Source organism: Diadema setosum, chromosome 1, assembly GCF_964275005.1.
Source record: "Diadema setosum chromosome 1, eeDiaSeto1, whole genome shotgun sequence".
NCBI classification, from domain to species: domain Eukaryota; kingdom Metazoa; phylum Echinodermata; class Echinoidea; order Diadematoida; family Diadematidae; genus Diadema; species Diadema setosum.
This window is the reverse complement of record NC_092685.1, coordinates 3,903,038-3,928,727: the sequence shown is the minus strand read 5'-3', so window position 1 is coordinate 3,928,727 and position 25,690 is coordinate 3,903,038. Positions and strand designations below refer to the sequence as shown.

At 37.9% G+C, this 25,690-nt stretch overlaps 1 protein-coding gene across 1 annotated transcript in view; it reads left to right on the top strand.

The window, feature by feature from the left end:
• The window catches only part of LOC140246689 (mitogen-activated protein kinase kinase kinase 11-like), an 83,207-nt gene extending 73,283 nt beyond the window's left edge, over positions 1 to 9,924 (top strand). Inside the window, exons 8-9 of the mRNA XM_072326031.1 lie at positions 1,049 to 1,768; positions 8,903 to 9,924. Coding sequence (XP_072182132.1) covers positions 1,049 to 1,768; positions 8,903 to 9,408 — 1,226 coding nt within the window. The 3' untranslated portion in view covers positions 9,409 to 9,924. The remainder of the gene's footprint in view (positions 1 to 1,048; positions 1,769 to 8,902) is intronic.
• The last annotated feature ends 15,766 nt before the right edge of the window (positions 9,925 to 25,690 follow it).

Genomic DNA, 25,690 nt, shown 5'->3' with positions numbered 1-25,690 from the left:
TAGGAATGAATCAGCATATAGAATTGATGGATCACCCCAATAAATCACATCATTATAACATGAAAATGCCTGTTATTTTTCCCTCAGTATTTGGGATGGGGGGCAAAAAACAAAAATTGCAGGAAGAGGAATAACAAGAGCCAGTAATGGTAAAGAGAAGTCTCAGCACGCATATTAATGTCACTACAGTCATACCTAGACCTTCATTTCCCTTCATCTTGTTCATATGAAATGATGATAAGATTAGATCCTTTAAGAATTTTCTACCAAATCATTTTAAATTTTTTCTACCAAATCATGTATTATATTGGAGGTTGTGGATCTTGCAATATTGTGGCCATATAGTCTACATATTTTGCTATATATACATACACTTCTATTCCTCAGGATTCGGGTAATAACGTGAACAGAAATGAGTCTAAACTGAGTTCATCTTGAGAATGACTTGAAAATCCATTTCCAGATGCATTTTTGTTTATATAAAAAAAAAAAAAAACTCCCCCTTATGACATCTGCATTATGATTTCACTGAGTGCATTCAATATTTTGCAAAATGAAAGCTTTCTTTTTGTTTAATGAAATAATTGTCAGATGTGTGATTTAAGCTGAAAGGAATTTACTGTTGATGAAAAACATTTCCAAGAATATTGGCTGAGGGTATGTTCTATGGTATGGTTTTTCTAATTGGCAGTGACACACTAGACACAGAATGATTCCAGAATGTTGCAGGAAATTTTCTTCAACTCTTATGGAACAGGAGGATCACATAGCAATGTCAGTAGTACAAGGAAAGATTAGTCTTTCTTCATTTCGTCCTGTTGGTGAACAGCAGCTGTGCTGTGTTAGAGTTTACCTCTATGTTTTATGAGTGAAAAGGTAGGTGACCCTTAGGCCTATATGTCTCAAAGCATTTTTATGGGAGATGCAGTTTTAAAGTCATTGTGACATTATCAACACCACTCATAATTTCAAATGTAGTCAATTACATTTTTTGTCTCTTTGTAATATGATGTACATGCATTTGTATGTGTTATCTATCTGTTACTAGATGGGAACTGGCAGGTAAGCCTAGCCAACCCCAAACCCTACTGGCCGGATGTGGGCCCCCAGCTGGATCCTGGGGCTGAAGAAAACCACGATGCAAAGCGTGATTCACTAAGACGCAAACCCAGCAAACCAGGCATGGCTGAAATGGGACTCTATGGGGCGGCAGCCATCCTGGCCTCCGTTGCCCTGGGCTACGACGTGCGCACAACCAACCTGGCCATCTACCAGAGCGGTGAGCTGGAGCAGCGGAGGAAGGAGTACGCCAAGCAGTCGTCCCTGGACGAGGTGAGCACGCAGACGAGCGAAAACGAGATCAACGGTCTGGAGGATGAGGACTACATCTCCATCAGCTCGACGTCGAATCTGACCAAGAACTGGGTGGCGGCCCCCGCCTCCACCAGCATGTGGGATGACACAAACAATGGTAACCCCCACTTACCTCTCCAGACCCACCTGACTGTGAAGCAGAACCCAGCATTCATGGACCACAGAGACTCCCTGCCCAACAACCATCAACCCTCCCCCTCGGTGCGCACGCACCGGCGTACGGCGTCTGCCGATGATAATCTGAGTAGTATGCGAAGGACTAGAACCCCGTCAGATAGCTCTACGCCGTCCTGTGCCTCCAACACGCGCTGGGACAGTGCGAGCAGCCCCGGATCAGACTTGTCCTCACCATTCCGCAATGCACCCTTGGTGCCCCCACGCCGGACCAGCTTTGGTAAGTGCTTCATGTCAGTGGCCCCACCCTGATGAGTGTCGGGTCTAAGGGTTGTGGGTACGTGAAATGCGATTTTTCTTTCCTGGAGAAATTCTAGAAAGTTGAATGTTCTGTAGCAATTGGGAGGCAATTTTTACTATCATATTAGTCTCATGTTGAAGAGCATAACTAGCATAGGAATTCCTTTATATTAGGTATTTCTCAAATGTTCAGCTGTTATAACTTTGATTACAGCAGATATAGTTCTTGAATATCAAGAAGTGAATCATTGCTATCATTTAAGTCAGGAGGAGATTCAATCTGTCTTTTCCCACTGTTCAACAGCCCTTTCTTCATGTTGATGCATTCCTGTATTCATTTTCAATTGAATGCTTACATCACACCACAATTCAGGTAGAAATATGAAGTGATGGAAAGTTAGCTTTATCCTTACCTGAGAATGTGAGACACTTTTCTGACCATATTCAGATGTGTTATGTCCAGTAGATATCATCTCATTTGTTACTCACTAGCCAGGCAGATTTGTTGTGCATCAAATTCAGACAGTCTGCCAAGGTGTGGGCAAGCCATTCATGAATCATATCAGTGATTGTGCAAGCCAGCAGAGACTTTGACCCAATTGTAGTACACACTGTATGTTTCAGTATTCACATCCTCCTCCTCTCGACTTGTACGGAAGACATCCATGCTGAACAGGTAGTAAAGGTACCAACAGATATCCAGATATTGGGGGGGGGGGGAGTATTAGAAAAGCACAAATCTCTCAAATCACTAAGGAATTATCACCTGACAATAACCCTTCAATATATGAGACACCATATGAGCTGCCTATTAACCCTAACTTACCTGGGGGGGCATAATGGCGCCCCCCCCCCCTTCGATGAATTCCGCGACCATTCCGGCGCGCGAAATCTTTTGACCGCGCTGTTCGCTGACTTTTTAATTTCAAGTCTCGCGCAACTTTTGAGACCAAATTTGTCGCGCCCAGGCATACCGTTCCGAAGCCACACCCCTTCAGAAAACTTTCGTCAACCCCAAAATTGCTCAAAAACGTGATTTTGTGTACAAAGTCAATACAAATTGTGTTTTTTCAATTAATTCATATATAGATTAATATTTTTAATTTCAATGGCTGAAATCAATTTATTTTAGTATAATTATGCTCAAAAAAATGTGTGTGACAAATTCTGCTGAAAAAACAACAAAAACAAAAGTTCAAAAAACAGAAATACATAAAGAATTGATAAAACAATAAAAAAACATAAGAAATTAATTTTGATACTGAAATTTTTTTTACGCACAAATGTTCGGAATGTCACTACGAATATTTACACCAAAAATCAGCATTCCATAAGCTTTTATAAGCCAATTACAGACAAAAATGAGGTTTTTTTTGCATATATTTGCATAAGTAATTGATTTAAAATAGAAAATGCAAATTTTTTGAAAATTTAACTGAACAGTCTTGTAGATTACATCCGGCTTTATGTTCATGCAAAATTTTGCGGCGATCGCGCGATCAACGGCCGAGATCTGAAGGGGGGGCCATAATGCCCCCCCCCCCACCCCAGGAATTCAAGCTCGCTAAATAGCCCAGGTAAGTTAGGGTTAAGAAAAAGCTGTCAATAGCAAGCAATGACTTCAGTATAGGCAGAGACAAAAGAGGGAATAATTTGATTACTAGTGATGGAACTAGGAGTGTTTGCTGTTCCAGCTGCCTTTGATCAGTATGGAGAGGAAAGAAAAGTCATTTTAATTTCTAACAAAGTGATTTCAGTTATGCATTTGAAAGAATGAAAACAAGGTAATCCTATTTCTAGCTGTTTTTTCCAAGTGCATTAGTTGGATAGGGTCCAATCTATTTAGTCCTAGAAATTTAACTGTTAGCCATAAATGTTTCGAGTTTTACAGATTTATTCATATCTTTGAGGCATGCCTGGACAGTGTAGCATGTTGATAACCCTGGCCAGATTTTGAGTGGTTTGTCATTTCAGCCTGTAGTGTGACAGTAGATTAAACTAGCTCCATCTCCTCCTGTGTGTGTGTGTGAGACATGCACATCAGAGGTAAAGCATCCACAATTGGCATTCATTAGCCTCCATCACACAGCATTGCCCCACAACATTGTGTGAACATGGTAGTACCACAGTCATCATTTCATTGTTCCACCTTTTTAAGATGGAAAGTAGTAAAAGGTGCTTTTCCTCGGAGGCACTCCATGCACTAAATGTGTTGACAGATCACTAATAGCTACCCCAGACAGAGAGGGGAGGGGAGGACCTACATTAGGAAGAGAAGAGGACTTTTTAAAGGGCATAGACAGAGAACTTTGTGCAGGGAAAATGGCTTCTGGAATCAAGGACTACTGAGTATCCCTAATTACTGGTATGTGACCCAAGAAACTTCATCTACAAGTTTGTTATGCCACTGGTACATTGGTGTTAACCGGTCAGATAGACAATGACTGAACAGTCTGTCATACCCCTATGAGACCACAAGCCTCCCCTTGCGTAAGGGAGCGACCTATTTCAAGGGGTGCTCAGCCAACATGAGCACCACATGGCGTGCCCGAGTCCTGACGTGTGTGCGTGTGTGTTGTCTCTGTCGTGCAGTGGGAGACACGCTGATGGAGAGACCCTCCTCACTCGACATCTGCGCCCGACCCCGCCCTCACTCCAGAGTATACCTCACGCCACAGAACCAGTCTGCAAATGAATCACCTCATCGTGAGTTTTCCACAAACAAAACCACTCCCTGAAGAAGAGAAAATAGAGAACAGGAACAGTTTCTCCCGTTTTCTGAATTTTTAGGTTTCCTTCTTTTTTCTTTTTGACCTCTAATAAAAATGCACAGATGTGCCAGATTGTTTGAAATTGATTCTTGTTCCATTTTCTCTACCCAGTGCACGACCTTTAGCTTTCAAAGACACTCAAATATTTTATCTATAAAAAAAAAAGAATGATTGAATTTTTGTTCAAAAAAGAAACAACACCCCAAAATGGCTTTTAAGTTACACACTTCAGTGGTTTCATTTCATGCACAGTCACAGCTATATATATCTGTAGATCCCTCATTTCATTTTGCATTTGGTGTATGATATACTGCACATTATGCTTCTGACTTCAAGGCATGCAAATTTCAGTTATTTCATTGGAATGCTGAGAGTGAGCAACAGCAAACATGTTCAAACAAAAAGTTTATATCTAATTCTGGAGGGGGGGGGAAAATAACAATTTAAGGATGTGGTTTGTTTACTGCTAGAAGTAAGCTGAAGGCAACAAAACTGATTGAAACTACCTGAGTAAAGCAGTAATTAGATGACAGTGATACCTGCAACTCGGAACAAAGTAATTCAGTATGAATTGTTATCAGCCATCATGTTCATAAATTACCTCTCTCCTCTAGTCGTGAGCATTAGTTCACTGTGTCACTAATTGTGTAAGGCAAAATATAAAATAATATTGTAATTAAATATGTGTGAGATTACTAAACAGGCTTAGTGAAGAATAAGAGTCAGTCACACTGGTAAAGATATAAGATGGCAAGCGCCCCTATAGTGTAATTTGTTTAGATGTTTCTCTTTATGCTATATTTAAACATTCATTACACATTGCCATGTTTTGTGAATCTTTCCCTTGCTGAAATGTAGACTAAAATTAAACATGAAGTTCGCTTTGAAACTGTTGTTTCATAGTGACTGATTATGCAGTTCCCTAACTATAAGTGTTGGTACAACATCCAGAGGTGACCTAAAACAAGAAAACTTGCTATGGGCATTGCAATCGATAGTGTGCTGTAAACAAAGGCTTGAGTTTATGGGACCATTTATCATAAGTGATATTTGCTCATATGATGAGTATTCATCATATCTGTATTTGTAAAATCAACACTCTCAGATCTCTTATAATTCTCAATAGTAGATCTTGTCAACAATTTTAGGATATGGTTTCTCCCAAATAATAATAAAAAAAAAAGGAAGAAAGAAACATAGTTGTATAATTTGAAGAACTGTTCAAGAACAGTACAGAAGTTTACATCTTTAAGTCATTCATGAATTACTGTTTGCACCAGATATATCCTGAGTGTAAATTTTTGTTAGCTGGGATTTGTAAGACAATGTTGCTAGTGTTTGAATTCACAATTGAGAACCACAGTGACAAAAGGGGAAATAGGTATTATTCTAAGTTAGAAGAAAAGTTATAGATTTCCTAGCATGGAGATGATGAACACCATGTTTGTGTTACAGGAGGCAATACTTTTTAAAGTTGCTAATTTCAGGAATATTGGTCGAAAATTATGACAATAAAAACTCTGCAGAGAATAGTTTGTATTCAGTATATATGAAATTCAGGGTGGATTCTTTTTGGTTTTTAGACAAAACATATTCTAAACAGTGATTAGCTTGATGGGTTTTGAAGACATCTAATATTTTAGTATTTTCTGTACATAAGGGTAATGCATGGCTTTTAAAAAAAGATTGAGGGTAGGTGGTTGAATATTTTGGAGAAAGAAAAAGATGTTTCCCATGAAATGTTGTTGCTGTGCATATAGTAAGCTTCTAATATTTGCACTGTGATCAAATTCTAAGAGCCTTTAGCACAAAGACAGCAGCCACACTGAAAGCATGAAAACAAAATGATAATTCTTTTTTAAAAAGATGACATGCCAGTCCTAACATCTGCAGTGTAAAGGGAATTACCACACAAAGAGCATTGGGGTGTTTGGTTGTCGTATTCATCTTCACGGTTTGTGTGTCATGCGTTGCACCACCCACCATTCCTGTTCATTTTTCACAGCATTCTCAGTGTATTACACACAGCTTTCCATAATATTTATGTTTTCTTGTCTATACCTCCTCTGCTTATTATATGAATTCTTGTCTTTCCTTGTCTCCTCAGCATTCCATACACTTGATTTTCATTTTGTCATCTTTTTGTATTCTGGCTTTGCTGTGTGTATTATTGGATACCCAAATGAAGAGTGTTGTTTGTGTTAACAGAAACACAGCTTGGTGATTAATTTTCAAGGTGTTAATATTTCTGGGGCAGGGCTGGGTGATTTTAATAAACTCTCATTTTTAAGATCATTTACCTTACAGTAATATTTTCTTTCTTGGTAGAGAGACAGTTATATGTTTGGTACCCGGTGAATTCAACAACAAAACTGGCCTTGTGGGAGACATCTTAGATTATCATGATGGAATACTCTTCTAGATGTGCATTATATTTTTAGTTAGTTATTAAACAGGGGGCTAAGGCTAAGAGGATACTTTTCATAATCCATGTATATTTTGTATCTCACAACATGGTTGGAATTTTAAAAGTGTGAATACATTCCCTGCTGCGTCTTGTCCCGTGACTGCTGTGCTTTCAAGGTGGCATAGAGTTTGTACCCCATTGGTCCGAATTCATGAAGGTGGTACAATCTCGTCCATGGTTTAAACCATGGACAAAGACCATGGGGCGCCAAGTGTTGCATGGAATATTTCGTTACAAGATCAGTCATTTTGTTGCAAAATAATCATTTGGTCGACGAAATGACTGATTTCATAACAAAATACTCCATGCGACACTTGGCGCCCCATGGTCTTTGTCCGTGGTTTAAACCATGGACAAGTTTGTACCACCTTCATGAATTCGGGCCATTGTTACTTGCTACTCCCTTGATATCATCAGTGTAATACATGACACTTTCAGTGTGTCACAGCAATGCAAGCACTAGTTAAGACAATAGAAGGGTAAGAGCACACTTGTCGTAATGCAACCTGTCTCTTGCTCAGTATCAATTCATTTTGGGCATTTCGAGTCAAATGACGATGGCTTGCAAGTGAGTTGGTTATTAAAGATATCATGCATGTACCTGATGAATTGTGTTGTGAAACCCAACCCAAGAAAGTTCTGGTAACTTAAGTTTTCTTCAAGAGATTTCCTTTTTCCCCAAAGTTTCAAAAATGTGCTGATTAGTGTATGCGATGTGATATCAAAACTACCAACATAGATATAAATATAAGGAATTAAACAGTGCACATACAGAGAATCACTTTCTCTCTATTTCTTACTACTTCTAACAAAACCATATAAGTCATTTTCAGATATACGTTGGCTAAGCTTCTATGTTTGACAGTGATGGTGGAGGAGGGGGGTTTTTTTTTGCCATTATTTTTTTGTTGATATACCAGTATTTGGTGCATATGAATAATTGCCAAGGCATTTTTGCCATTTAAATTCATGCTATAAAATGATTTCAGGATGTTATAAAATCAGGTGTTTTCAGTATATGACATTCTCCATCACATGGTATACCACAATTATATATTCTGTATATTGCAGTATAGTCATGCCACATCGAGACTAACACTGGGTGTTATTTCTGCAGTGGAATACACTTGATATCATTAAAGTGATTGAATGTGCAGATCAGATATGCAAATATATAGATATATCGCTTGGATGTAAAACTTTCATGTAGATGCTGACATGTATCGCCTTATGTTTTAACCCACAGTTTATTTCATATTAACTTTACAAGACAGTGATTTGTGTTTCATGTGGAAATGGACAAACTCTATACTTACTGCCTTTTGTGAGAAAACAGTGACCTTCACACAGAGCTTGCCTAAGTGTTTCCATGATTGTGCATCCCTTTATTTACCCCATAATGACATGTATACGTAGTCACATTGCTTCTTTGCAGAGGGGATGGGTTGCTATTTGTGATAAAATTTGATGTGGAGCTTGCAAACATGTACATCAATGTGCTTGAAAAGTAGCATGTTCTACATCTGAATTGTGCAATATGGTACAATATCAACCTGCATGTAATCCAATGTCAGTATGCATGATATTTATGCAACCTGATTTTCCTGATAAAACCAAAGGATCACACTTGTGAGAGGGAAAAGAAATTGAAATGATTAAACTGTTCAGTGATTTAAGTTTTAATTTGCTGTATTGGATGTTATCATCATAATGTCTCATAATACCTGTTCAATATGCAAAGTTTATTATGTTTATATGGTATGGAATTTATTATTTTTTCATGTTGGAGTTGACAGCTGTTTTCCTGTGTGTAGAGCTTCACTGCTCTATGTGGCACTGGTTTTTAAATACAAGTCATTTACATTTTGATTTGCAGGAAGAGTCTCTTCATCAGCAAACACCACACCACGCCACAGTTACCATGCCGACTCCTCCACAGCCAGTTACAGCAGCTACAGCAGCAGCAACACATCTGGTGCCACTTCTCCGCCACTGTCTACTACCACACCGCACCACATCCCTTTCCACCACTCCCTGTCCCAGCCGCAGACCCAGCAGCAGCTGCAGTTGTACCAACATCACTTCCAGCAGCCGCACCAACAGCACCAACACCAACCACACCCACAACACCAGCCACACTCCCAACACCAGCCACACTCCCAACACCAGCAGCAGTCAGTGTACAGCTACCATCACCACCAGCCAACATCCCTACATCACCAGCAGCAGCAGCAACACCAGGTGGTCAATACCTCCCTGCTGGACCAGGAGACTGAGGGTCAAAAGAGAGACCCGACTCGCACCCTTCCAGTCAAGCAGGCCCCACCCTCAAAAGCAGAGGCCAAGGCGTCGATCAATGCACTCATTCAAGAGTTCTTATGATTAAGGCTTAAACTTTTGTGTAATAGTAATAGTAGTGTAGTGCTGCAAAGAAACACATCTTAGAATATGACACACTCCTTCGATGGGATGGGAGACCTTTTGGTGAGAAACATCGAAGCATTCAATATGAAAGATGCCAGCATTCAAAATCTGCTCTCGGTGACGTTTTGTGTTTTATTTGGTGCTGCCATCTTATTTCTTATTCCCAGAGTCATAAAACATGGTGTGTGTAATAGCCTTCTAGGTCAACAGTTGCTTAAATGCGAGTATGTATCAGTCATACACAAAGTCCCATTCAGTCACTGAACTTTGTGACATTACTTTTTGGTTTGTTTGATTAGTTCTCTTTTTTTTAAAACCTGCATTACGAGAATCACTACAAAGGTGCTGCATTGTGTCATGAAAACAAGTTTGTTTTTGTTATTGTTCCTAATGAGTAGTGAAATTGTTATATGCAGCTAGTGTGTTAGTAAATGCCAATGTATTGCACAGTATAGTATTCTAGTGAAAATGATTCACCGCCATCAGTACTTCATGTATTCAATACTGATCAAGAGCTGTTTTTTCTTTTCTTCTTTTTTTTTGTGAAATTTTCAGTACTGAGGCCAAATCAATGCTTTTTGATTCCAGTATCTATCTTTCACATAGTAAGCAAGAGAGAGAGAGAGAGAGAGAGAGAAAGAGAGAGAGAGAGAGATGTAGAGAAAAGAAAGTACAGAAAATGCATACCCTTTACAAGTGATTTTGATATATGGATATAAGAGTAGACCAATTTTTGTAACTCTATTCTTAATAAGAGTTTTAGTATTCAATATTATGCACTTTAAACAGCCCTAAATCTTTTCAACATTCCCCTTTATATGTCATGATTTCCCAGGGAAAACATCATATGTGATGGTAGGATTTTGAAAAATATTGCAGAATGACCAAAGCCTTAGTGATAATAATGTACTAGAAAACTCAAGATTACAAACTTGTAGTTTTTAGTGAGTGAAGAGAAAATGGATGTAAATCATGTCTTCATTCAATATGCCCATATCCTTGTTGGAAGCTTTTAATTTTTTTAATTCAATATTTTTTTTTAAGTGAAAGTAGACCTTACTAAGGGGGAGTTGCATTGGATGTTGAAGTTTAGAAGCATTTCTTTCATCAACTCTTTCACCATCTGGAACATTATTACTTATGATTCACCAACTGTTTATTTTATGCTCATTGAAAAGGATGCTATCAACTTAGATATTTTACCCCAACAGAATATCTTGACAATCATTATCTTACATAAAAGTCAGATGAAAGCAGTTCTAGTCATTCCTTGTACGTCCTTGATCAATCAGTTGTTTGATTTATGTGATATAGGGTATATGAGTACATTATCTATCTTTTATCATCTTATTCCTTGTAAGCGTGTGGCATAATTTCATAAAAACGCAAAATAATTTGATCAGACACGAGCTGCCAGATATTTCAGCCCCATTCCTAGTCATCCGTGTCAGTGTTATCATAGCACAAGAGTAACTAACTGAGACTGGCAAAATCATGTACAACAGTATCAAGCAGACCCCAGGTACTGTTTCACAAGCAAGTTTGCACAGCAACAGTAATGCATCACAAACCAGAAGATGGACAATAAAAGTCCAAGAAACAGGGAATTGATGACCACAGTGATTTTGTGGCAATGGCCAAAAGGTTAATATGCTTTATAACAGTAAAGAGAAAGTAATGTTGAAAACTCTCCATTTTGATTTTCGTTGTCGTTCAGCATTCCCAAAATGACTCTGTTGAAAAGTCAGAGTCATATTTGTACAGGGTTGTCCTGACAGAATTCGGATTTGATGTCATTAAATCAAAGAGGGCCCAAGCTTCCGATCCTAGCGCTTTTATCTTCGTCAGGGGTAAAATGGCAAACATACAGTTGTAGACTCACACTTTTCACTTTTTCCAGTGGCTCCTTTGGACTCGGTTTTACTCCACTTGCTCGCTATTATTGCATTAGCAATTTTTAGCAGCTTTTTTCTGCGTGATATCATTAGTTACAAGAAAGCAAATGTAGGATCATCAGTGGCTTCATTTTTATACCTTTCCTCATACAAATGCCAGAATCACTAGTCTAGTGGGAATGCAATTTGGTCTGTTAGATGCAAATAGATTGTGAAATTTTCCCCCATGCAAGGAGGGTTAGAGGTCAGTTTCAAGTATCAAGGTCAATGAACTTCATTTAAATATATATGAAGGGTCATTCTTGTGGTAGAGTACAGTGATGAGTTGAGAAGTTGGAGGCTTCATGTCCACTGTGCTGCAGGGGAATCAGTCTGGTTATTGGTGGCATGTAGAAGGTGGGATTAGAAGCGATGCAGGACTATATGCTTGGAACAGTTGTGTAGTTGTGAGTTGATGTAAGCTATCGAAAGGCAACAGAGTCGGACTGCATTCAAAATAGTTCAGTTTTTCATGACAGTTCCCAATTGCTACAAAGAAACCAGGCTGGTCTTGTGAATGTAATGCTGTTGGTGAGAATAGATGCCGTCATACAATGGCAATTGTGAGAGAATGTACAATGTAGATTGAATGAAGCGACAAAACTGGATACTGAAATGTTGATGAATAGAATATTCCCCTTATGTCTTCAGTAGTCAGAGTGCAGTCGGGACTATCCCTGGATATCCTGGTGCATCAGTGTGGTATAGTCGAGTTACAATCATGTGAATATTCATGCATCTGTTTCAAAAAAAAAAAAAAGAAAAGGAAAAAATATGATAATGATGATATTAATTTGATGTTAAAATGCTCAGAGCTGCAGACTAACAAGCATACCATGTACCGTGTACCTCAGGGGCAGCTTGTCTACAATATGAATACAGTGAGGAGATAAGGAGCATATGTACTCGTATTAATGCCATATTTGCACAACTGTCAATGAATGAATTTACGTTATTTAGGAGCAAGTTTGTGTGTCTGTGTGTGTGTGTGTGTGTGTGTGTGTGTTTGTGTGTTGTCTTGGCTGCAGCTCTGCAGAGTTTGAAATATGCCATTTGTCTTGCACTGAGTAATTTTTGCTTTCAGAATGAAAATTGTTCTTTTGCTGCTGCTGCCGCTGACATAGTTTCAGTTGATTTTATGAATTGCATTCAAACACTTGTGTTCATCAAATGGTGCATTTATTTTGGATTGTTTTGGCATTTCTAAGGCTTCCAGACTCATGTTTGAAAGAAAGGAATCTCTGTTTCTGTCTAGAATGTGACTGTGGTGTGCATTGGTGTATTTATACAGAGTTTGTGTGTCATCGAAATTGTTTTGCAGCATGCCTTACTTCTAGGCACTGAGTTAGCTCTTGTTTGTTCTATGCAGGCTATGATTTAGTAATGTGTCTTGTAGAACGCATCACCTATTTTGCTCACCTTTGCAATCATATGTTTTGGACCTAATGTACTAGAATGCATGCAAAACTGATTATTCATAGATTATGTATTTATTTCATGATTCTGTGACTATTTCTCTTCATAATGTAGTCCATGAAAAATCAGCTGGGTGATAGATTTTTAAAGAAGAAGGATAGAGAACACAACTGGACAAAGATCCCATGATCCCTTTTATGAAGATTGTATTTAAAGCTTCTTTGTAGACTTAGTTTTAAACCCTTCCCCCCCCCCCCCTGCACATTTTTTTTTTCATCCTGAGTGAAATTGGTGAAACCTAAGAGCAAAGCAGAAAGTTAATGTCCCCTATTATAGAAGATTCTGAAACAAACATTAACATTTGTAGGGGAGGATTTTAGCGGATTTCAACAAACAATTTTGTAACAAAAGATAGTGAGAAAAGTGTCACTACCAGTGTCCAGGAGAGAAATACCCCATGGTCTATCTCTTTTCTGTGGCTTCTCCCATGGTTAGGTGTTCATCTGGCAGATCTTTACTGATCACTGGCTCAGATATCATGTTGATGTCTTTCCCTTTAAGCGTTTTAACCCTTGTGCATAAGGCTTTTAAAGAGAAATAACTTTGCAGAATCTTGAATTTTGAACCCCTTTCTTGTGTAAAATTGGTGACACCCAATTCAAAACTGCTGTCTCGCTGTCTTAAGAGTTTATGTTCTAGTTTATCTTTAAATTTTAGCAAAAACTGTCAGTTAATTTTTTTAAAGCATATATCAAACATATCTTTTATCTCTCCTCACAAATCCAGTCAGTAGTTTGATCTTTAGTGTGGTTGATGACATTCAAATATCCATGTTCATGTTCAGATAGTATGATGTTTGTTTTTTGTTTTTTTAACCAACCACAGTAGAATGTCATAGCTCATGCTTGTGATTCTGCCACTCAAACTCCAAAAGGTTGTAAGCAACAGTATTGACTCATGTGCCAAGTCCCATTTCAGCCTTTAAAGTGTTGTATGTGATATCCACAAGTAACAAATGCTTCAAACATAGCTAATTTTATCCATACCTGGAGCTTATTTATCAGTAGGCAAGAGGAATTAATAGTAACAAAATTGTCTGATGTGCATGATTTGATGCTACCTGTTGATTCCCATATGTGATATATTAAAGAAGTCACCATAGAAGTCACTGAGGTGACTTGTTTGTTAGAATTCACTGATGTATTCATGTAATGTAATGTAATGTATTGTAATGTAATTTTTAGTGCAGCATTCTTTCAGAAGATTGTGGCCACTTGATGTGTAAGTTATTGACTTCCCAGTCACGCTCTATTCCCAGTGAATACAATTCCACTTTGCATTCCAGCTTTTATTTTTTGAATCCTAATCAACCAGATGTGACCATTCTTTTTTTTTTTAAGAGTTATCGATGTTTGTTTGTATATATTGCAAAAGAAAGAAGAATAGAGTTGATCAAATTATATTTTGGAGTTGTGTGAATGCATATATCCCGAAAATGCTCTAGGAATCCTGAATATCTTTTATATCTGCCAATTTATGTGGTGTGTTGGCTGCTAATCATGAATATGTTACTCTTCTCCTTGTGTCTGTTGGGGTCTTTGTTTCTTTGTAGTTAACCTTGTATAAGTTCAGTAAATCATTCTGGATTCCTCAGGCCATATTGTCTGGGATGCCTGTGCCTCTTTCAGAAGAAATACTTATCTGCATACCCTCCATACGAGTCCAGTTTTGTCGCTGGCGTTTAAAATTTGTTCGTTTGATGACGATATTGGAACTGGTTTCATGTCAAGAACACAAGTCAAGTGGAAATTAGATATTTATTTTGTACGTTGAGAGAAAGTGAGGGTTGTTAGTGTATTATTGACTTGTTCAGGTAGCAGTACACACCTTGTGTCTCATTCATATCACTGTCCATGCATGAAGCAGAGAGGTAACCTTGCCTGTAGCTCAGAGGAATGTTGGAACTTAGGCAAGTATATCAACATCAGGTGTAGATATTTGTTTAATGGTGCTTGGCCTTAGAATATGCTTCAACATGATAACATCGCGATATCTCTTTGTGGAGGCTCATGTTGGGGGATTTGTTTTCCTTCCCATTTAGGGCAGTGACAGGTAATAATGTTGGACAGTGGCTGGTAAGCAGCAGGTTTGGCCGGTTTGCTAATGCTTCTTGTGAGAACACAGAAATGAGCCACTGAATGGGCTGCTTTACATATGCATCCAAATTTATGGATATTTTCCTTGAGTGTTTACTAACAAACAATCATGTGGTTCCCATGTCTATTGAATACATTTTAATACCTACAAGTGTGTGCTTGCACACAAGATATCAGATATTGCTATGTCAGGCTAGCCTTAGGCAAGTCTTGTGGATGTCAATAGTGCCCTCAGTAACACAGGTATACCAATCATTTCTATGTCAGTTAAGAGCGGTCTATTTACTTCGCTCCAACCAAATTTAAGACAACACTTGGACATCGGTTTGCTTGAATTTTTTATCGCTATGTTGTCCACTAAGTGGTTTATAATTTACTAGATTCTGTCAAATTCACAATGCATAGAAACCAGTTTGCATGTACTTCTCATTGCTATGTTAGGCAATCCCAATACAGGGTCTCTGGATGATATGCATAGACAATGAATATGGCAGTAAACCAGTCTATTCACTTCCACATGATATCAAGCACCTTTGCAATTAGGTACATACAGTACATGTTTGTAGTTAGTGTGCAGGGACTGAGTGAAAGGAGGGGGCGCCATTTTCTTCTATCTGTTGCACCTGTTGTGTAACAGGATGGGGAAAATGATGAGATGGCAATCATTTAATTACATCACACAGGTTGTCTATTTTGGGTCGTCCATTGACTTTGCAGAGGAGGGTGTAGCTGAAATGTTGGCTTATTCAAACCAAGGTCCACCGAAAGGGACTGTAGAGGGTGTCCCTAGGGTTTACTTGTTCAATTGGTAGTTCTCCTTCCATAAGAATGTATTTATTTCCTGTTCCTGTTTGTGTGCTCTCCTGTGGTGAAGTCTCGCACCCCTCTCCTTCCCCCACCTCCTTTCGGCCTCACGTCCTTCTAGCCCCAAAATGAAAGTTGCCAGAGAGCGAGTGGTGTGAGGATTTATGTCCTATCTGCTGAAAGGCTGTCTGTTTCTCATGGAGTTCACATCTCAATTTCTTTTTTCATAATGGTTTATCGGCCACCAACAGTAGTCATCTTTTGGCAAAGAAAGAGAGGGATTTGTATATGAACAATGGGATAAATGTGTTCTCAGAAAATTCCACCATGCCATAGTCGGATTTTGTAGCCATCAATATCTGATTTATTTTTGCTATGAGATGATGAAACAAGTAGAGCACTGTATTTCATGTTGTTCTTTTCATTCCCATGCTTTACATAACCAGTGTGTGATTTTTGTCTGGGTAAGCTTCATCTTGATATATTTTCCAGCCAACTATATACTAAGAACAAATAATATGAGCTGATGTTTAGTGTTGAACGTGTTCATTGCTTTACAAAGTAGTATCTTCATAATATATGATTGCCAAGTATGGTTTTACTTGTAGCCACTCTGTTGGTTCCATAGGCTTTGATGTTGATAATTTTCTGCACATCTGTTGCTTATAAAAAGAAATTGGCCTTCTTGTCTGCAGTGTATGAGCACAACCCCAGATAGTACTGTGTGAGTTATCCAGTAAAACCATGAAATTCAGACAATAAAGACGATAAAGAAATTGTGAGGTCAGAATGAGAAGGACTGTAACTCCTTCAACATTTCTTGAGAGTAGGCATTCTTTTGCCACGTGAGACTTAGAGCATTAATCCCTGTGGTAAATGATGCTGGCCATTCAGAAAATGAATGTTATACTGTAACTATACCCGTACTCTTGATCTATACTGTGATTTGTATTCATGAAGTGTGTAATATGAAAGTATTTATGAAATATTATGTCAATTCTTGATTTTTTATTTTTTTTCTGTTGTTGTTTTATCATTGTGGTAGAGTTGATGTTAATGGTAGTCTTTCATCTACACTTTGGATAATGTTTAGGGGAAGGTGGGATGGATTTTAGCGAGGATGGGAAGGAATTATTTATTGGGTTCCACTCCTGTCTTTATGCTAATGTCAAGCTTTGTATTTGGATTCTTTGTGACATTCCATTTCAATAATACCGACACTGGCAACCTGGTACATTCTATTCAGAACATTGAGCATTTAAGAGAGTTCAGTGGTTCCCTCCCCCCCCCCCCCCCCCAAAAAAAAAAATAAATAAATAAAAATAAATAAATAAATAAATAAAAAGAAATAAGTACATAAAAATGAATATATAGAATGTGATTCTATAAACCACTAGGTCATTACCTTCGAAGAGCTATTTCATTGTGAAATATAACTTGTCAGTGGCAGATACCCTCTTGATCAACAGATATGCTCAATTTACAAGTTATGACATTTATCGTGGTATTCCTGCCCTGGTCACTAGGTATTACACTCATGTCCATTTTTATTGCACAGTGTATATTTGCTGTTTATTTTCTCTTGCTATTATTATCATTTTTTTTTTGTAGACATGTTCAGTGAAGCCTGTTTAGTTCTGAGTTCATGCACACCATTTCATAGTGCCACTGATTTCTACAAAAGTGTGATAAAATGAAAAGCTGCATTCTGATGAGCCACTGTACACAAAGACATTATACTCATAGCTGTGTGAATTCACACTGACTATTTGCATATTTGTTATCCTTCTTTGTAGTGTTGCCTAGTTTTAGTGGCATCAAAGAACTGTTCTTTAGAGATATGTTTGTGCTGCTCTTTAAAAAAAAAAAACAAAGTAACAAAAAGAAAAACTACTGTTAAATATTTAGACTTTAAGTTGCTGTGTCGCACTATTATTAGTATACTGAAAGGGGTATTTTTCCTGGCTTCGGACCAGCACTTTTATATTATGGCTGTATTAACGCACAAAATGCTCAAAAGAAAGAAAGAGGTTCAAACAACTTGTTTTGGCAAGTGATTGTTTTTTGTTTTTTAACCTAAATTTTTGTAGGGATTGAGCAAGGCATACAAACTAATAGTTCATAAATTTAAAGAGCAAAGCCATATTTATACAGAGATAATTTTGTGCCAATTTTGCACTTCCTCATCCTGGAGCAGCTACATGAAATCCTAAACTTTCGTATACCTGTTAGTTTGTGTGAGCGTTATTTCCAATTTGTGTGCTGAGTTCTCAGAACTTAACTTACACCGAATCTCACTGGGCTCCCATGATAAGGCCTAATGATGACATGCATATATACAATGCATGACTTTATTTTCTGTTATTTCATATGCATCACATTGCTTTACTGTGGGTATCGATCATCACTGTTGGGACATGGTAGTTCTTTCCAGTTATGTGTGATGTTCACCAAAAGTGGTCATATTTCACCATTTTCAGCATCTGTCTAACCTGGTCCACTCTCCATTTGGCATTTCAGTTTGTTTGTTTTTTTTATTTTTATCAAGCAACAGAATCATGTTATTCATGCAATATTAATACTTTGTCTTTGTATGAAAGTGAAGTATGACGTAGTACTCTGCATGTTGCATAGCGATGCGACAACATTACCAAATGAGAAGGAAAAGATGATAGATTATCAGTACAGTGTGAGTTCATATGTTGATGTATAATTTCGCTCCATACCATGAATAGATATTGTTTTATTAGAAAAAAAAAAAAGTTGGTACTATATCCTGTACAGTGTGTTGGTTTTTTTACAACTTTATGTATATTTGTTTTTGTTTGTAACATATCTATATATCTATAAATATATATATATATATATGTATTATCATCAACCTCACATGTATGTCATTCCGGTCATTTTATTATCAATTGATATCAACGTATAGATATATTTGATGATTTGTTCAGATGAGCAAGAGTAAAGCAACAAACGAAAACTGGTATTGAAATAATGACATTAAAACCAATGTGGAGTTTGGCAAGATGGCGGATTTTGTACAAAAAAAAAAAACCAACAACAGTATTCCCAGTGTATTCTGTGTATTCCTTTTTCTGTTGTTTCAGATGATGTATGAATGAGTGGTGTGTGTATGCAGGCTTATCTTTGTATGTGAGAAGTTCACAAGTCAGTGGCTGGATGCATGAGATGCAATGCAAAATTCTGTCTTTTAGCCGACTGACAGAGGGCATGTGTGACTGGCTTCCAGTACAGTGAAGTGTGAAAAAGAGTATGATTCTCCCTATCGCACATGTAAATGAAAATGCATTCAATGTCTGCAGTGGCGGATCCAGAGGGGGGGCGCAATCGGCGCATGCCCCCCCCCCCCCCTTTATTTGTCGTTAAAAACAAAAGAAATGAAAAGAAAAAAATGAAATGAAACCCGGAAGTGACACCAGAAATATTAGTTGCTCCCCCCCCCCTCCCCCCCCCCCCCCCCCCCCTTTACAGAATTCCTGGATCCGCCCCTGGTCTGTACGCTACATGCTAAAAGGGAGGTACACATTCCTGGTGCAAATGAATGAGGTGATCTTACGCACCCATGTGCAACACACGGATGTCAAGTGTGCCCACACTTTAGGTGTTAGCTTGCGCACTTCAAGTACAGTAATGCAAAGTTACTGCACAGCAGGCATGGCAGAGCATATATGCAGTTATTGCATCTATTTCCCCCCCCCCCCCCTTTTTTTTTTATAACTAAAGCATGTCACTTTATAATAGAAATGCATTTTCAGAGCTTATAACTTCATGTTTCTTTTCACAGCATGTATCAACTGCCGAGAAAATCTACAAAATTTTATCAGTTTGGAGATAGAGGTAGTGCTCCATGTTTTTCATGTACAATCAAATAGAGCTCGTGCTGTGCATTGGCATAGCCATGTTAACGCGTCATTGCTATGAAAATCAAATATCCCCTCCCGCTGTTTGAGTTTTTACAGTTATATACGATAGGGAGAATTGTGTACATGTATTCATAATTTCAGTAGCCTCTGTCAAAGACTCTGTCTCTACAATTTAGGTTGCCCCCTAGGATCCTTAGGATCATCACTGACCCACCTCTGCCTATTGTCTGTCCACCCTCCTGCTTTAATCCCCCTCCCTTGTTGGGCTCCCTGCCCATGACTGTTATTGTGTGCAGTCCTTATAATGTGATTGCATTTCCTGCCTCTGACAAAGATTCTGCTAGGATCGAAAGCTAAAGCCCCTTCTGACTCCCAGTTTACATTTCAAGAGAAGCAAGCAGAGGGTCATTCAATTGCAATCTCAATTGCTCACATTGTCTTTTTGTTTTTGTTTTGTTTTTTGATAAGAGAGATACATTTCCCTTCTTTTAGGAGTAGTTGAAGTGACTACAGGTGTTCCCTCAATATGAACAAGAGAGGGCTCACTAGCATTTATGGCCTTGTTGACAGGCTGTCATCATGATATGACTGGAGCCATGATGACGACAGCCTGGTCTACAAATCCATAAATGCCATTATGATATTAGTACCTGTACCTGTATAACATATGAACATTAATGTCCATTATTTTGTTATAGTAAGAGGTACAATATATAATGCTGAACCAATCTTTCCCTTTCTGGTGACTTTTTGTGGTTTTGTGATGCAGGATCACAAATGACTTTGGGTGCGTTCGAACGCTCTAAAGCGAACCAAAGCGAACTGAACTAAAGCGTACCGTACCGTACTGTGCTAGTTTGGGAGCGTTTGAATGCTCTGTTGAGAAAGCGTACCTCTCGAGTTATTTTTAGAAAAGGTCACGCTTGTTTGTAGCAAGAAGGTCATTCACCTTGCGCTTAACCTACTTACAGCTGTCCCGAACAAAGAGAATGATGTTTTTGCATTGTGACGTATGCGCATAATACGCGCATGCTTTACAATGAACTTTTGGTACGCTTTGGTACGCTTTTGGAGCACATCGGGAAGTGGTCCACTTTTGGCTCGGTACAGTACGGTACGGTACACTTTAGGAGCGTTCGAACGCTCCCCTGGCGCGGTACGGTACGGTACAGTTCACTTTAGGAGAGCGCTCGAACGCACCCTATGATTCTATGTACACCTTAGATGCCTTGGTACTACAACAAAATGTTGCAAAAAAAAAAGCTGCTGAAAATTGCTTATCCATAGTTTTATCTGTTCTTTGTCCCCAGCCCTCCCCTGACTATTCTTATTGTGGACGTGTAGTCCTTATATGTGACTGCTTTCCCTGCCTGTTTGTCATTTTACCTCTAACGAAGATTCTGCCAGGATCGAAAGCAGGCCCATTTTGACTCCATACAACAAAATACACATTTTAGACAAAGAATATTTCAGAGACATCAAAGTGGGCTACAGAGCAGTTTATTCGCTTATATATTCACTGATATAGTGTGCATTGTACATTGCCGGTATAAGTTGAGGATGGAAGGTTTCTCCCCTAGATCAAGAAATTCCTCTACTTTTTTTTTTTTTCTGTGAATAATATTAGTATCAGAATGACATGCAAAAATTTTAGCTTACAACAACATGTAAATTGTAACAAGTAAATACAGTCTTAAAAGTTGACTCTATCACCTTTGTGTGTTTGTGACATCTATCTTATTCATCTGGTGAGGATTACTGTGCATCGTGATGACATATTCATCCATGTTATTTAAAGTTCAATCCTGTTTAAGTCAGTGCAAATTAACCCGTTGAAGATGAGTCCCGAGAATACTCGGGCAGGTGTCTAAGGGAAATGCGTGTTGTAGCAAAATCAGTCCGTCCTCAATGAGTTAAGATCAATCTTTGAGGGATTCAGCTCATAGGAAGCCTACATCAATACAAGACATACTTAAAGGGAACGTAAACCCAAAGAGCAATGTGGATTGAGTGAAAGCAGTAATATTAGTAGAACACATCAGTGAAAGTTTGAGGAAAATTGGGCAATAGATGCAAAAGTTATGAATTTTTAAAGTTTTGGTGTTGGAACTGCTGGGTAAGGAGACTACTAGAGGTTATGACGTATGAGTGGACTACAATATAAAGAAAATATAAAGGGAATTCAATAAAAAAATTCATTTTTCATGAAAATTACATATTCCATCAACTTGATACTGACATATGTTAGGGGTAGCACTTATTCCCCCTGCTTTCTAAGAGCGGCCAGTCAAGTACTCTTTCATTTTGCTATAAAAGTGAATTTTTGTGGAATTCCTTTTACATTTTCTCTATATTGTTGTCCACTCATACGTCATAACCTCTTGTAGTCTCCTCATCCAGCGGTTCCAACACCAAAACTTTACAAATTCATAACTTTTGCATCGATTGTCCGATTTTCCTCAAACTTTCACTGATGTGTTCTACTAATGTTACTGCTTTTACTTGATCCACATTGCTCTTTGGGTTTGTGTTCCCTTTAAACAAGTCCAAATGCTGCAGTATCAATTCTTACTACAATGATGCAGTTTCATGTGAGTTAGCATAATGCAATACCAATTCTTTGGGCATCATGTATTTACAAAGTTTGGCTTGTCATTTACTTCATTTTCCCCCAAGGAGAACTAAACAAACTGAACTGTGCTCTCCTGTACTATTAGTGTTCATGCACTAGTTTTCTGTATTAGTCCATCAACTTTGATATGAAAATACAGTAGTTATGTAGTGTTACTGACTGGACATGGCATACTCAGTTACTTGTCTGACATAGTGTACCTTTAGGCAGAGGTAAAATCATCATAATAGAAGCAACTGTTGCCTCTCTTGGATCTCAAGATCAACTCTTGCAAGACTACATATGATTGATGAAAATGATAAACTGGGATGAAAGCACAGCTAACATCAAAGTATACAAATGTTCTGACCTCTTACTGAGCAATGTCTCGGCTATAGGTTCAGGGAGTGGAAATTTAGCAAAATTTATCAGCAAACAGATACAGTGACGTGTGATGAATGGCCTGCTAAAACACACAAAAAGACTCATTAAAACTAAATGTGTTTCTGTGCAAACAATTATTTTCTTTGTTATGTAAACTGAACTTGTCAAAATTTTGATACTGAAGCATCTTCTCATTTTCCCTATATTGTGGGAGTTTGTAAACAACAGTCCTCTTAATGTTGTGAATAGCGTGTTCAAAGCAAAGCAAATACAGGTAGCCACAGCCAACACCAAAATTCCCAGTATCAGCCTTAATTAGCAAAGTTCCATTGATTACAGTGACATAACTTCACGAGCAAGTATTTTTCTGGCACCAAAACATATCAAGGAAAAATTGCTTAACATGTTGGTACAGTTCCAATTGATTAATTTTCAAGCAGTGTAATATAAAATGGACACAACACAATAATTTCAATATGGTATAAGTACATGTACAACTTTTGATGTATGATACCAAACCTACAGTTACACACTGCAATACTTGATAACCACTATAATTGAAAAGAATTGTGCTAAAACATAATACCAGTAGGCCTTCCTTTTGACTTTGATTCAGTTTATACTCTGTATCATTCAAAAGGCTGTTGGTGCAATGCACATGACTGGAAATATCAGCAGTGAGTGACTTACATAAGTCACAATCAACACACTTGTATGAATATAGAAAACTTTCTCTTTGTGAATACATTATTACTGTGACAGAGGATTGACAGGAAGCCAAACACTATCCATATCACATCATGCAAATATTTGCAAGGATCTAAAATAGTACAGTTGACAATTCTTTGGGTACATAGATGTACTCTGTACCAGTTTTCTGTCCGTGATAATAATAAAAAGGACAGACCTGTTCATAACTCTTCTGAACACCCAAGGCGAGGATTAAGCCAATTTTTCCTGCATATACCTTTTTGATAATGAAAGTATAATGCAAAGGATATTGTATGTGCAATACAGCATAAAACATACTGAACCCAAGCCAGTCGAGAGCTGCATTAAATTCTGAACAGGCTGTGACATGCACCAAAAAGAGCTGAACTACACACTTATTCAGTGTAGTCACTTCTCCAAAATTGTCACACTTGATATACATGTACCTCTATTATGCTACACTGTATCATGTCACTTACACAGCAGTGTGCACTGTCATTATAATTGAACAGAAGACCCCTATTATGGCCCAGGGACAGTCACTTTTTTTCTTCTTCTTCTTCACAAGCAGTACCCTGTTGCCAACCACCAAACAATGTCAATTTCAATGTAACAATGGGGAAAGAATTACACCATATAACAGCATACATTGTATTTGTATTTTCGCATCTAGACAGCCAATGACATATTAACAAAGAAGAAAGAACCAAAAACACTTGACCATACAGATAAAATGACTTGTATCTAAAATACATACCGCATTATGGAATATTTTGAAAGCAAGCATACAGCTTTTGCTCTCAGACTGTATAAGGTTACACATTCATATATGTTGGGGTGCATGGACCAGTGTGTTGGAGTGACTAGATCAGTGTGTTGGGATGTATAGATTGGAGTGTAGTGTGAGTGTGAACTTAGCTAAGTACCAGGTAGACATTACATGGCTTGAAAACACTTCTGTGTACTGGGCATGTCCACACTGGTAAGTGTACAATGTACTAGGTGTGTGCAATACCATGGGGATCACAATGTTCTGTCATAATGTTACTATATTACACTTGCCCATTCTTTCCCTTAATAAAAACTAACACTTACAAAAATCCATAAACAGAAGTCAGAATATTTCTTGTAAGCAAATAGCATTTAACCAGAGAGAACACTGAAAAGAATGTGCTCCAGTGAGGTGACTGGGGGCAAGTGTACTCTTTAAACATGTTCACACTCTAAGCTCTAAGAACAGCAAATGCTGTCACCAGAACATTCAGAGTCTACAGAAAGGAACTTTTTTGCCTTTTTCTCAACATACCATTGGGCAGAGAACTTGTCATCCAACACCATGTATCCAAGTTGCGTACAAACATACTTTCTTGCCGACTAGCAATCTAAGTGTGGCCCAACAGACCTTGTAATCACAATAACTTTCCCTGTGTACAGCAGGGAACTTTTGACACCCTGAAACTTTGATAGTTTTGCACATTGCCCCCCCCCCCCCAAAAAAAAAAAAGAATTAGTGACAACAAACAAACTGGTTTCACATGTGTTATTTCTTCATGAGATGTTAATAGGCAAAAGTGCTTGGACAAATGTTTACGTCTGTAATGATATTTCATTGGTCATATGTTCTTTTTTTCTTTCTTTCTGTGTGTGGAAATCCCACTGATGAACAATGTTACACATCATATTCACTTCAACATGTATCTATACAAAGGGGAAAAAATCAGTAGTGGACATAATCTTATAACCATACATCAGCAATGCAGATTAAAACATGGAAAATGTACAATGAATATATTAATTTACTATTTACATGGATAATGTTCTTTATCATCTGTATACTGCTGACACTGTTGCTCACTTATCATACATACAAAATACAGTTACAAATTGTACAATCTATTGGGCAATGAGAGATTCCCTGTTGGCAAGATATAATATATCCATATAATAATCTGCAAATGGGGAAGAAGAAAATTAGCCTGCTTCTTTCAGTTTGACTTCGGCCTGATTTAGCTTGAATCACTGATGCATCAAAACATGGGACACTTTAATATCCACCATCTAGTTCATTTTGTTTGTTTTGTTTCATTCTATTTCTCACGATGATCATGATGTAGTATTGCACTTTTATTTTCATACACAAACCTATATAGTTATTTCTATTACAATCCAAAATCCAAAAGGAACTGATGTAAAATGTCAACATGAAAAGGTATATCAGTTAGAATGACATTTTCTCAAACAGAATATAATTTGAAATGAAAGCAGGTAATGCACTGCTGATCAATGCAAATATGACTGATATCAGACAACCAATACTGAAGTTATGACAGTGTG